This window comes from Dermacentor andersoni, chromosome 2 (genome assembly GCF_023375885.2).
Source record: "Dermacentor andersoni chromosome 2, qqDerAnde1_hic_scaffold, whole genome shotgun sequence".
Taxonomy (NCBI): domain Eukaryota; kingdom Metazoa; phylum Arthropoda; class Arachnida; order Ixodida; family Ixodidae; genus Dermacentor; species Dermacentor andersoni.
In genome coordinates, this window is record NC_092815.1 from 246,513,401 (window position 1) to 246,526,565 (window position 13,165).

Below are 13,165 nucleotides of genomic sequence, written 5' to 3' on the forward strand. Positions count from 1 at the left end.
TACACACGTGCACCCGGTATTTCCTGTCCCAGTACGAGCGCCGATATGTCTAATATGTGTACCGACAGGCCTTCAGAGCGTTTTCAAACGTGCCTGTGGCAGTTTGAGCCCCTAAGGGCAGTAAATGACACGCATTTATTTTTTTTCCCAACTGGCCGATTTTTCGAACGTTTTCGCGACCCCTAGGGAGTTCTAAAAATAGGCCGTGGACTGTGCAACTGACCAAGATGCTTCAAATGGTCCTTGGGGTGAACGAGTGGCAGAAGGAGGACAAGAACAGAAATGATGTACGCATTGAGGAATAAACGGGAAAGGAAGCTTGCTGCCGCCGTTTTGAAGGAGCTTGAGCTCAAAAAAACAAAGTTTTGGCTGATGCCGAGATGCAGGTGTCCCTCATCCAAACCAAAATAAACTTTTTAAAGCAGTGAAACACAACACTCAGGCGTCGTGCGCGGGCTGAGAGTATCTCAGGACAGTTGAGGTTGACTTACGAGCGGTTGAGAGAGAATCTCAATTGTGACAGAGTTCGGTCCTCATACCACTGAGCTTGCTATCAGTTGATAGAAATAGCTCATATTCGAATATATTTGCTTCTATGTGCATATCCTTTTTATTCGTATTTGTGAATGTCCGACATTATTTGCTCTGCATTTTACTAACCCCTGCCTTCTATTCTCTTTTTGAATAACATAAACACTACTCCTTAGTATTCAAATTGGATTAAGTCGCTTTTTAATCTTTTCATATGCTTACTCGAGAGTAACAGCATCAGGCGATATGGTTTCAGCTTGTCTTGACATAAAACATAGTTCTGCATCACTCAGGGAAATGTGCAAAGGCACTCAGGGAAAACCTGGAAAACTCAGGGAATTTGAAAATGTCAACTTGGTAGACACCCTGTTCCAATTTTGCATTGTTCCCATTGTTTGATTTCTGTCACAGGATTGTTTTATGATGGTATGCGGTGGTATTTCTTATTGTGCTCATTTCAAGCTTCTAGCTGATTGGTAACATTGCTTGGAAGCAGTTACCATCCGATTCAAGCTCTTGCATTTTTCAGTCTACTTCAGGATAACTCTAGTCCATCTAATAGCACGTGCTCTTTACTATGATAAATGAGAAACATTAGTACACTCCATGTTTTTCTGTTCATTTTTGTATGTGTACTTGGAATTTTGTTTATGTAGTAGTGAATGCTCACTTTCGAGTTCATTACAAATCCTTTCTGCGATTTTTGTCATTGTTGATGTACTTTTATTTCCATTTGCATTTCTCACACATTTTGCTTGAACCTTGCATAAGCATTACATTTTAATAAAGTGTTTTTGCTTGGTCACAACGTTCTCATTTCATGCACTCTTGGCATGAATGCCTTGGTCAGGTCACCTGCCAAGACGTGACCATTTGTTCTTCGCAGGATGTCATTCTCATTTTGGTTGTAAGCATCGTAGCTTACTAAAAGCGGTATTAAGGATTCATTATTCCTAACAGGGTCATTTTCATGTGACTTGGTAGAGGATGCGCCGGCCATGCGGGCAACAGTGCTTGGCACTGCGCCATGGCTCTTACAGTCATCACCGACGCTTCTACTCATCCGGGGCGCGATTGGAGATCGTTGTTGGAAACGCCCGTTCAGTTTCGCCTCACGCGATTGGCCTAGGCCGTGCCGACAGGTGCGGCTGACGACGTTGGCGCGGCATAGGCCAGTCGCGTGAGGCGAAACCGAACGCGCGTTTTGAACAACGATGTCCGATCGCGCCCCTGGCACCCGCGAAAATTCGCTTCAGATTATCGTAAACCTTTCAAGACCACTTCTTGACCAGCTTTTTGATAACGTCCTAAAAACGTTTAGAAATTGGTTACGAATAGTTTTGGCAAAGGGATTATTTGTGTCTTCCCCAATCCTATTTCTAGACCAGCTTTTTGAATACGTTTTGCAGACCTGTTCTAGATCGTCTCAAGAAAGTAATTAAGCCGGACATTAGCAGACATATACGACGTTTTCCCAACGAAGTTCTCTTATTCGTGTCTTCTTTAACCCGTTTTTATCGTCTTGGATAAACGCTACGAAAACGTTACGTATCTCTTTTGTGCTACCTGGGTATGGACGTTGTCCACCCGTCTTTGGTCTCCTCGAGTGATTTTACGGGAGAGTGCGCTTGGATACGGCAAGTGGCCGAGGAGGAGAGTGTCTGTTTACCGATCGCAACGGTTATCATTGAAGGAGAGTTTGGGAAACTTAACACAGAAGCCGCTGTGTCTGCCGCCCTCCCGGAGCACTTGCCCTACCTCTTCTCAAATAGCTCGGAGCAGCTGCTGAAGGATCAGGGCAAATCATTCTTTGCCGACGTGGCGTACATGGCCCTCACGCGATCCAAAGCGCGCCAGCTGTCGAGGGAACTTGACCTTGAGTCGGTGAGCGAACAGCGGTGCGGCACACGGACTGATCAAGGTAACTTGAGTGGCGAGCAGGTACGGGAGAGGCAGAGCTCGGAGGCTGGCCTGGTCGAGCGTGTCCTGGAAGGGACTGGGAGTGACGCGTGCAGTGCTAGCCGCGATATGGACACGACGCCGCAGTTAGGCGACGCAGGCTCCACACTCGCTCCGGTTTCCGCCAGCTGGCAGGAGAGAGAGAGTAAAACATCTTTATTAATAATATTTGAATCGCGAGAGCAGTGTGGGAGGAACCCTCAGTCCAGGGTCCCTAAGATGATTCCGGTGATGTTTCGAGCCCGTTGTATCACGGCTCGGAGGACCTCGGGAGGTCCGTCGCGGAGGGCATCGTCCCACAGCTCTTTGTCGCGTAGGGGGTAAAGGAGAGTTGGCAAGGGAGGAAAGAGGTTTGCAGTGCACTCAATCGTAACGTGGAAGATTGTGGGCGAGCTGCCACAGCCAGGGCAACGATCTGCATAACAGTGTGGGTAGAATTTATTGAGAGAGACAAGATTTGGAAAAGTTGCGGTTTGTAACTGCAGGGGTGGAAGTGGTGCGCCATTTGCGCCATCCTGCTCCAAACTGCTTTCCCTGCGCCATCCTGCTCTAAAACACAATTTTGCGCCATAACTCCGCCGCGCCGGCCACTTCGATGTTTTACCGTCAAATTTAGCGAAGCCTAAGGGTTATTTTTCCTCTCAATGTGGGCTAGCCGATCTGATCCAATCCGATCCGATCCGATACTTCGTGCGAAGCTGTTTGGTGTTGTGTTTGTAAGCTGCTGCCGTTGGATGCTGGTCGCCTGCAAGCCTGGACATGAGCAAAAGTAAGTGTATTGAAGCTACCGAATCTAGAAAATGCTACATTATAGCAGTTATGTAACTTAAATGCTCAGCCTTGAGGGCAGCGCAGACAGGATTGTCTAAAAGCGAAGCTGGGTGGTCATGCTGCAGTGGACGAAAATGTGGCGCCATTGTTTGATTTTTCGTGATATATGGTATGCAGTAGGAAACAAGCTAGTGCCACTTGTATTTGTTGGTCCTCGCTTGTTATCAGGTCAGGTTGTCGAGCATACTAAATTCTCGATTATTTGACCCCCGTTTTCTCATATAATTCGAAATAGCAGCGCAAATGGATCCGACATAGAAAATGGAATGTTGAGAATACGCCCCTGGGCAGTATTTAGCTGTCTCGTGTGCAGTCTAAACTTTCGAGAAAAAAAAAACCGCTGCAAAGTATTCTACAAACACATTTTAGACATAAATATTTATTCATGATCCTAGTATAGTTGTGGAACTCAAGTGCCTGAAAATTCTTTCGTAGACCACAGTTCCAGGAGCAACCTTTTTTTTACTCTTTTTTCAGAACGATGCACCAAATTCAACGCAGACGTCCTGACCAAAAAGGATGGCAATGGGGACCTCATATCCCTCTGGTGTCGGCCAAGTGCAAAAGACAGTGATGGCTTTTGTGTGCTTTGTAATGTTACAGTGCACTGCGCGCAACATGGAAGCTCAGCAATAATGCGCCATGCAACGTCTCTTAAGCACATCGAAAATGCAAAAAAACATCGGAACAAAGACGGGGTCCTAACCAAGAGCACTATCCTCCAAAGCACCCTAGATTTCGCGAAGAATGCAGTGTCACTGTCCCTGCAAGGAAATGTTACAAGAGCTGAAACAGTTTTTGCTCTTTCTGTGGTATCCAACTCACTCCCATACACTTTGGGAGATGTGGCAACAGCAACATACCCCAATATGTTCCCTGATTCACAGATAGCAAAAGCCTTCCAATGTGGCCGCAAGAAAGTATCTTACATCATATCTGATGGCTTAGGACCATACTTTAAAGCCAAAGTGCTTGAAGAACTTGCAAAGCCTGAGGTATTCTATACCGTAATGATCGACGAGACCCCAGTGCCCGAGATGAAGGTGCAGCAGCTGGATGTGCTCATCCGGTATTTCTCTGTTAATGCACAAGATGTCGTTGTAGAGCACCTTCAGTCATTTCACATGGGGCATGCCACTGCAGATGAGCTCTTCTCCTGTGTTGAAGATGCACTTAACGAACTTCCAAAAAATAACATGCTCTGCTTCTTCTCTGATGCGCCAAATGTTATGAAGAGCTTGAAGGGTAAAATAAAAGCAGAACTTAGCCCCAACATGATTGACATTGGGGAGTGCAGTCTCCATAAAATGCATAACGCATTTGCCACTGGTCTCAACACTTTCTGCTCTGAGATTGAATGTATTGTCACTGATATCCATCAGTACTTCAGATATGCCACAAGACATGCGGACATCAAGGATCTCCAACAGAAACTTGGATTGCCACAGCTGGAGTTCCTGCGGCACGTAAGCAGCAGGTGGCTGACACTATTACCAAGTATACAGCGTGTGCTTAAGCTGTATGATGCTTTGAAGTCTTTCTTTTCCAAGGCTGCAGAACCAAGAAAATCCTCATCTATAAGGCACAATCGCCTCGCATCTGCATTTTCTGACAACACGCTCCGAGCACGACTCCTTTTTGTTCAGAATGCCGCCCAGCTCTTTGACAAGTTTCAAACCTTGTTTCAGAGCAAAGAGCCTCTTCTTCATTTATTTTATGATGAAATAGTTGCTGTGGTCAAACAGCTGATGGGCAGATTTTTGCGGCAGGAGTCGTTTGTAGATGTAACTGGTTTCCATTTGAAGAATGTTCAAGTTGAATCGCAAGCTAACTGGAAAGTGAAACCTGAGCTTGGCTTAGATACTGAGAAAGAAATGGAGCTTTGGACACCAACTCAGAAAAAGGCTTTCTATGTCAAGACCAGAGCTTTCTATATATCCTGCACAAAGTACCTCGTCTCAAGGTTACCTTTGGACAACAAAGTGCTGTTCCACAGTAGATTTTTGAAGCCTGGTGTAGTAGGAGACCACTACACAACGTCACTGCGCTACATCGCGAATGCCCTGCCACAAGTCATGCCACCCAGCGAAGTATCATCTGTAACTGATGAGTGGTTGCTCCTTTGCTGCGAAATTTCTGACTGGGATGTTTCAACAAATGTTGTTGAACACTGGGTTAATGTGTTTGCACTAAAAATGCCCACTGGCGAACCCAAATACCCAAGACTGGGAAGGCTCGTAAGGGCTGTTCTTTCCTTGCCGCATGGCAACGCAGACTGCGAGAGAGGATTCAGCGAAAACAAGCAGGCGCTTCACCATCGAGCCTCTTTGTCAATAACAAGTGTGTCAAGCCTTCGTCAAACGAAAGCATACTTGAAGCGTTATGGGGGTGACGTCACAAAGGTGCCAATCACTAGAGATCTCCTGAAGTGTGTTGGAAAGTCGTACAGTGGTTATCGCAAACGCGTTGAAATGGAAGAAGAATCAAAATCACGCAAACGGAAATGTGACGAGCCACTGACAGAAAGCAGCGAAGAAAAAAAGCTGAAAGAGGAAAAGGCCACCCTGCAGTGCCGTCTATCCACCCTGAAGGCATTACTTACCAGTGCCGAGGAACTCATCAGCACAGGAGTAAAATCGAAGGACATGGACAAAGTGGAAACTGGAAACGTTTTGCTCGTTGATGTGAATTCCAAATTGCCGGCGGTGCTTGAGCGCATTAGAATGATAGATTCCACGCTGGAATCTAACAAGTAATTCTAACAAGCAAATTGAATGCTGAATAAAATGATTTTCTTTGCGTTTTTTTGTATGTCAGTGTGAAGTTGCAATTATTACAAGTACTTTACTCTAGAAACATGCTCCAAAACACAATTTTTGTGCTCCAAAACATAACTTTCGTGCTCCAAAGCTGCTCCGGAATGGCATTATTACTGCTCCATGAGCTGCTCCAAAATGCTCAAGCCTGCTTCCACCCCTGTAACTGGCGTAATGCCACTGCTTCCTCCCGCGAGAAGGACGGCGGTGGTGCGGCGTGGGTGCAACGAATGCGTGTATAATGACGGAGTATGTCTTTGTAACGGAGCAATGGATCCCCCCACTTTGAACTAGTCGCCTCACCACGCCGGGTCGCTCGGAGGGAAATTTCTCGGGCAACCGCATGTGCGCGTTCGTTACCCGGCAGCGAGGTATGAACAGGGGTCCAGAGTAAGTGGATGCGGGGAGGTGTGGTTGGTGTATTTTGCGGGATCTGTTTGAGAATTTGGTGCGCCGCTCTCGGAATGCCGTGTCCTTATAGGAACGCCCGGCATGCCTGTTGCGAGTCCGTCAATATATACACTTCCTCAGGAACACGGATGGCGTATCGAATTGCAAGAGCAACACCGAGAATTTCTCCGTAAGCGGCATTTGTTCCGCGCATTGCAGCAGAGTCTCAGGGATTCGGTGCCATCCAAAACTACCGAGGTATAGCCCTCTTGAGTGCGTGATGTGTCCGTGTATAAAGTATGTGTTTCCGGGATATTTGCAAGCATGCGGCCAATGTATCGTACACGGGCTTTGCGCCGCCCTTTGTCATGCTCGGGGTGCATATTACGTGGCAATGGATGAATACTTAGTGCTTGGCGTATCGCTGACGACAAGATCGTGGGACGGGTTTCAGACTCAAGGGGTGGGACAGAGTATCCTAGCCGTGTGAGAAGTGCTGGCTGCAGTTGAAAGGGAAACTCTGATTCGCGAGCAACAGGAAGACTGTTCAATAGCCGATCTGATGAAGAGCGTCAAACTGGGAGTGGAAAAAAAGAGGGTTTCGTTTTACGAGAAATCTACCTTATTGTACCGCTGCTACACGGATAAGCAGGGTCGCAAATATGAGCAGCTTCTGATTCCTCGAAAATATCGCCGACAGTTACTGGAACTCGCGCACGAAAATGCGAGGGCAGGGCATCTTGGCTTAAAAAAGACCAAGGCTAGAATGGCTCAGGAGTTTTATTGGCCGTATTGTTGGAAAGATGTCGAACAATTCGTGCGCTTTTTCGACACCTGCCAGAGAATCGGCAAATCCACTGACAAGTGGAAGACACCGATGAAGTTGGTGCCAGCCATATCCGAACCTTTTCGGCGACTAGTAATCGATATTGTAGGCCCTCTGCCAGAATCAACGAACGGTTGTAGGTATGTTCTGACCGCCCTTTGTGTCGCGACCAAGTTCCCCGAGGCAGTACCTCTTAAGGAGCTAAATTCCTCCCAGGTCGTGGACGCTCTGCTCTCAATGTTCGCACGCGTCGGGTTCCCTTCCGAGATTCAGTGCGACAATGGCAGCGTCTTCACCAGCTGCCTAACTTCTACTTTTTTGGAAAGATGCGGCATTAAAGTAGTGCACAGTTCCATCCATCACCCGCAACCTAACCCAGTAGAGCGGATGCACTCGGTGCTGAAGCGAATATTGAGAGCCCTGTGCTTTGAGCGTCACTGTGACTGGGAGGCCTGCATTCCCGCCGCTATGTTCGCCTTGAGATCGGCTCCCCATGAGAGCACCGGCTTTAGCCCCGCGGAGCTTGTATATGGCCGGAGCCTAAGAACTCCGCTGCGCATGCTGCGAGAGTCTTGGGAAGGCAGTGACGACGACCCAAATGTAGTCTCGTACGTCCTCGACCTCCTCCAGAGGCTCGGGAAAACCAAAGATATTGTAGAGAGCCACATGAAGGCGGCGAAGACCTTGTCAAAGTAATACTACGACAAGTCAGAAAAAAAAAACGCACCTTCGAAGTAGGTAGCCAGGTGATGTTGCTGCGACCGTCAAAAAAAAAAAAAAAAAAACAAGCTCGAGGTTCATTGGGAGGGGCCCGCAAAGGTTGTAACTGAGCTTTCCGATACCAACTACGAAGTTAAATTAGGGAGACGGCCCAACAAAATTTACCACAGCAACTTGATGAAACCCTACATTCAGCGTCACGCGATTATAAGCATGACGATAAATGCTGACGATGAGGAAGGGGCCGAAATCCTGACGACGGCTGATATGAAGGTATGTGGTTTAGAGCTAATGCTGGAACAGCTGACGTTAGACGCGCGTCTAAGTGCCGCCAAAAAGGAGGATTTAAAGGGAATCGTTTCAGAGTTTAGGGAGGTTTTTTCGAACCGTCCCGGAAGGACAACGGTCCTAGAGCACGACATCGAGTTAACCTCTGAGCAACCGATCCGCAGTAAACCGTAACGTTGTTCGCCCGTGCAGAAAAAAAAATCATGGCTGAGGAGATTCAGCGCATGCGTGACTTGGGGGTTATAGTACCAAGTGAAAGCGACTACACATCGCCCTTGATATTAGTCCAGGCTCCAGGAAAAGATCCGAGGCCATGTGTCGATTATCGGCGTCTGAACGCGATAACTCGAGATCAGACATATCCGATACCGAACCTGGAAGAAAGGGCAGAGACGGTGTCAAAGTCAAATTATATATCTACCCTGGACCTCGTGCGAAGCTATTGGCAAGTACCCCTTACGGAACGGGCTAGCCGCTATGCCGCCTTCGTTTCCCCGCTTGGAACATTCCGCCCACTCATGTTGAGCTTCGGCCTCAAAAACGCGCCGTATTGTTTCTCTAGCCTGATGGACAGAGTGCTTCGTGGTTTAGGCGAGTTCGCATTGCCGTACCTCGATGATGTTGCCATATTTTCGGACACTTAGGAATCACATCCGGAGCACTTGCGAGTCATGTTGAGCCGGTTGAAAGAGACACGTCTTACTGTGAAACCAGCTAAATGTCACCTAGGTTGCGGTGAAGTGACTTAATTGGGCCATGTGGTGGGGCGCGGCAGGCGTAGACCTTCCGACATCAGGTAGCCGCTATTTTGAACTATCCCCGGCCAACCACGAAGACGGATATAAGGGCCTCTTTAGGTTTAGCTGGATATTACCAACACTATGTGAGAGACTACTCTGACCTTGCCAGCCCGCAAACCGACGCGCTCCGGAAGTCGGAGCCCGTTAAGGTGACGTGGGACTCGAAGAAAGAAAATGCGTTCCAAATGCTGAAGCGAGCATTGAGCCATAAACCGGTTCTGACGGCACCAGACTTTTCGAAAGGTTTCATCATTCAATGCGACGCGAGTGATCGCGGCATGGGAGCGGTGCTATGCCAAGAAGACGCTAGTGGTCATGAACGACCAATTTTGTATTTAAGTCGCAAACTAAGTTGTAGAGAAGAGGCATACAGTACCTCTGAGAAAGAGTGCGCCTGCGTTGTGTGGGCCGTTCAGAAGCTGGCTTATGTCTCCGGTTCCAAGTTAGTTGTGGAAACAGACCATTCCCCTCTAACTTGGTTGAGTAGCATGTCCTCTAATAGCGGCCGTTTGCTGAGATGGAGCATGACCCTCTAGCAGCACAGCCTCGTTGTCCGTTATAAAAAGGGAAGGTTGAACGCGAACGCAGATGCTCTAAGTCGTGCATTCTAGGCCTCGCTTCTTTCAGTGGCCTACTCGTTACTTACCTTCTCTTGCTTCGCGACGACCCGTCCTGTTCGCAGGGAGATCGGGGAAAAAATGAATGACCTCATTTGCTTCCTCAGTAGTATGTTTTCGGTCCAAGTGATTTCAAGGGGACCATTCTATTTTCATTATTATTGCTGATTATTAATTGTTCATGATATTTTGGTGTGCTGTTAAATTGAAGAATGGTTGTTTGAGCCTTGTGTACCAGATCGTACACCTGCCTCTTGTTGCAGCGGGAGCAAAAAGGGGGGTAGCAATTTAGTTAGGTCGATTTGGATTATGGCCTTGTCTGGTGTTTGACGGGAGACAGAGGGCACTTGCTCGTGTTGGGTGTTGCCTTTTGCCGGTCGGTTTTGCAAGCTGCAGAACGACCAACCATGACCAGTGACGAGAAGCAAGGGCTTCGGAACGACCTGAGCGGAGCTGGTCGAGGTGCCTTGGTGACAACGCGGTGAGCAGATCTGTCCTGGCGTGTGGGACCTGTGCACGTGAAGTTACCTGGCGTCCTTACACTGGACGTGAACTTGGACTAGCCTGACGAACGTGCGCGCCTGGCATCCGAGCCACGTGCAGGCAGCTCGTCTTCCCGGCGCCTTATCTGATGGCGGGGATGCTGTTGTGCCCGTACAACCAGCCCGGAATCCGAATCTACAAGATGCAGAATTTATCCTGCGAACGCCCTTTGGACAAACCCGGGGCTGCGCCGAAAGGCACAGCGCTCTTCTCCGTCTCCGCGTCGGCTGCTACAACACCGCCGCCCGAGCGCACAGACTGCGCGGAACTGGCAGCCCCGCATGTGCGGAATGCGGCGAGGATGAGACTCTCGCACATCTCCTGCTGCGATGCCCATCGTTCGACGCTGAGCGCACCGCGCTCTGTACATCCTATCGTCGTGTGGGTCTACCCTGCAACACGGAGACAGAACTACTATTTCCCGCAGCCCACGCCTCCATCGCCAAGAGAGCGTTTGCTGCCCTTCTCGACTTTTTTGTCGAAACTCAACTGAGAGCGCGGCTATAAGCCCCGCATTGCTTCTTCTTTTTCAACCCTCTTGCCTTTTTTTTCTTTTTTTTTTCTCCGCTCTCTTTCATTCTCTCTTAATCTTTTCCTTCCCACTTCCCCTACCCTGTGCAGTGCTGTTGAGGTGTCCTCCTTTGAGAGACAGTTACGGCACTGCACTTCTCTCTTCCCTTCACCCTTATAATCACTACACACACAAAGGCACAGCGCCCTAACTCTCCCTTGACAAGTCAAGATGCTGAGCCGCCAGGCAGCGGCGTCCTGAGGAGAAGCATCGGCAAGCGACATGTCCACACGTGCAACAAAGTGCTAGACAGCCCGGCGCCGTATTTCCTTTTCCCTGGAGGTCACCGCGCGCGGCAACTTTGAAGCGGGTGGCCAGCGCGGTCGCTGGTTGGACCTCTCGGACGACCGTCGAGTGCTGGCTTTGTATTGGGCCGTTTGAGTGACAATCGTTTCTCGGGGCTTTATAAGCCCCGACGCCGCTGCCGGGAGAACGGGATCCACCGAACCACCGGGAGTCGAGTGCCGCTCTCGAGCGTAGTGAGATGTGTCGCGTTGGAGACTTGCAGTCTCACCGGACGTCGCCGTGCGGTAACAGTCGCGTTTGCTGTTAGCTCTCAGCCCCAGTGCCGATCCGATCTTGTCCTGTATAATGACCTGTATATAGTGTATAAAGTCCCTATTGTTATTCTCACCGACGCCTGACTCGGAGTCTTCGCTACCAACGCTCTGTCACGAAACGGGTCACGAGCGCTACGGGACCACCTCAAAGTCGTAATACTTGGCATCCCCCACTACCCCCAAGTGGCTGTCACACTCACTGAGGCCAGGAGCACGGCCCCTGTCGCTCCTCTATCTGCAACAGGGCCTATGACACATTGAACGAATCCACCATGCGGCAGACGGTCAAGCCCTCCTGACGCGCCTACGTTCCCCGCCTGCGTCACAGATGGGATAGCTATGCGGCCTCTATGAGGAGGTCATAGGGGACATGCCAGCTAATGCAGCAAAACCATCCCCACCACAGCGACCACCAGTCTCCATCACCATGGAATTGCCCGGCGTCTCAAAGAGGCGCTCCCCAGCATGTGCCCTCCAGAAGACGGCTGCCTCTCCTTCATGAGAGACTCAAGGACCACCTCCACATCTTCGTGGACGGATCTGTGATGCCGGACATGGGCTCATTGACAGCAGCCTGCGTTGCACCAGCTCTGAAGAAATGCAAGCTGTGCCGCCTTTCGGTACACGCGAGCTCCGCTGCAGCGGAGGTAGCAGGCCTCCACCTCACCGTCTATTTGCTCGCAGAGGAGCTGGCAGCGACCCCGGCAGCCATCTTCTGCGATTCCAGGGCGGCCATCCTCTGCGTGCAGAGGCCTGAAAGGGCTATAGCCTTGAGGTCGCCCTGCTCTCTTCCAGCCTGTCCGCACTCCGGGAGGCAGGCTCCGGTGTAGGTGTCCCTGCACCGGCTACCGGCGCACATGTGGATCCCGGGCAACGAGGAGGCCAACACCCTTGCAAAGAGTGCCCACCACTCCACGGTCCCACTCAGCCTTGCTGTAATGGCCAGGGACTTCATGAGGCACAGGCTGCGACGGCATCTGATCGTTGGGTGCCCGCATGCGAGCGCGCTGCCAGATCGGACGCGTAGCACATCGGCTCCATCGTTTTTTGCTCTGCTCACCGAAAAATCTTCACGGAACCCCACGAAGCCATCGCCACAATCTGGGGAATGTTGTCCAGGACATCTAGATACCTTTTCTACGCAGGTGGGCCGATTTCCAAGCCATTCCAAGCAATTCAAATTTCCTTCCACAACACCGGCGCCGCCGCTAAGCTTAACGGCCCCGGCGGCTCCCGGCGAGACAGCGGCTGGCATCCAATTTGAACACGGCTCCGGGCGGCCGGCGAGGCCGGCGCTCCGCAGAGCGCCGCTCGTGGGCGCCGGGGTAACTAACGCGCCGAATTTCCGAGTCAGCCGAGGTGAACGGACGTGTCGTCAGCGCGCTCCGTAACCACCGAGACTCACGACCTTCACCGACCGCCCTTGCTCGGGCCGCTATCGTCGGGAGTCGTATGGGAAGCGGCCTTCTCGCCGTTTCCCACCGACCACCTTTTAGAAGCGGACTCTGCCTACGCGGGAGCTGCGTTCCGCGCAACGCCTGCTGTCGACGCCGCCCGATTTCGCCGCCTACGTCGATACAGCTCACACGCCGACATGGAATATCAAGTCGCAGACACCTCCATCAGCCCTGCCGAGCTTGAAGCTGACTCACGCTGGGTCCGTGCCGTGAAAGCACGCCGTGCAGCCGCGGCCCACCAGCCCGTCGTCTCGCC

At 50.4% G+C, this 13,165-nt stretch overlaps 2 protein-coding genes across 2 annotated transcripts in view; one reads left to right on the forward strand and one right to left on the reverse strand.

Annotated features, from left to right (window-relative positions):
* The window catches only part of LOC126539709 (uncharacterized), a 328,196-nt gene that overhangs the window by 249,863 nt on the left and 65,168 nt on the right, over window positions 1-13,165 (reverse strand). The window lies entirely within an intron of this gene.
* LOC140216241 (uncharacterized) lies at window positions 787-6,132 on the forward strand. The gene is made up of 2 exons (XM_072286642.1): window positions 787-3,259; window positions 3,799-6,132. The coding sequence occupies exons 1-2, from the start codon at window positions 3,250-3,252 to the stop codon at window positions 6,075-6,077; spliced, it is 2,289 nt and encodes a 762-aa protein (XP_072142743.1). The 5' UTR covers window positions 787-3,249; the 3' UTR covers window positions 6,078-6,132.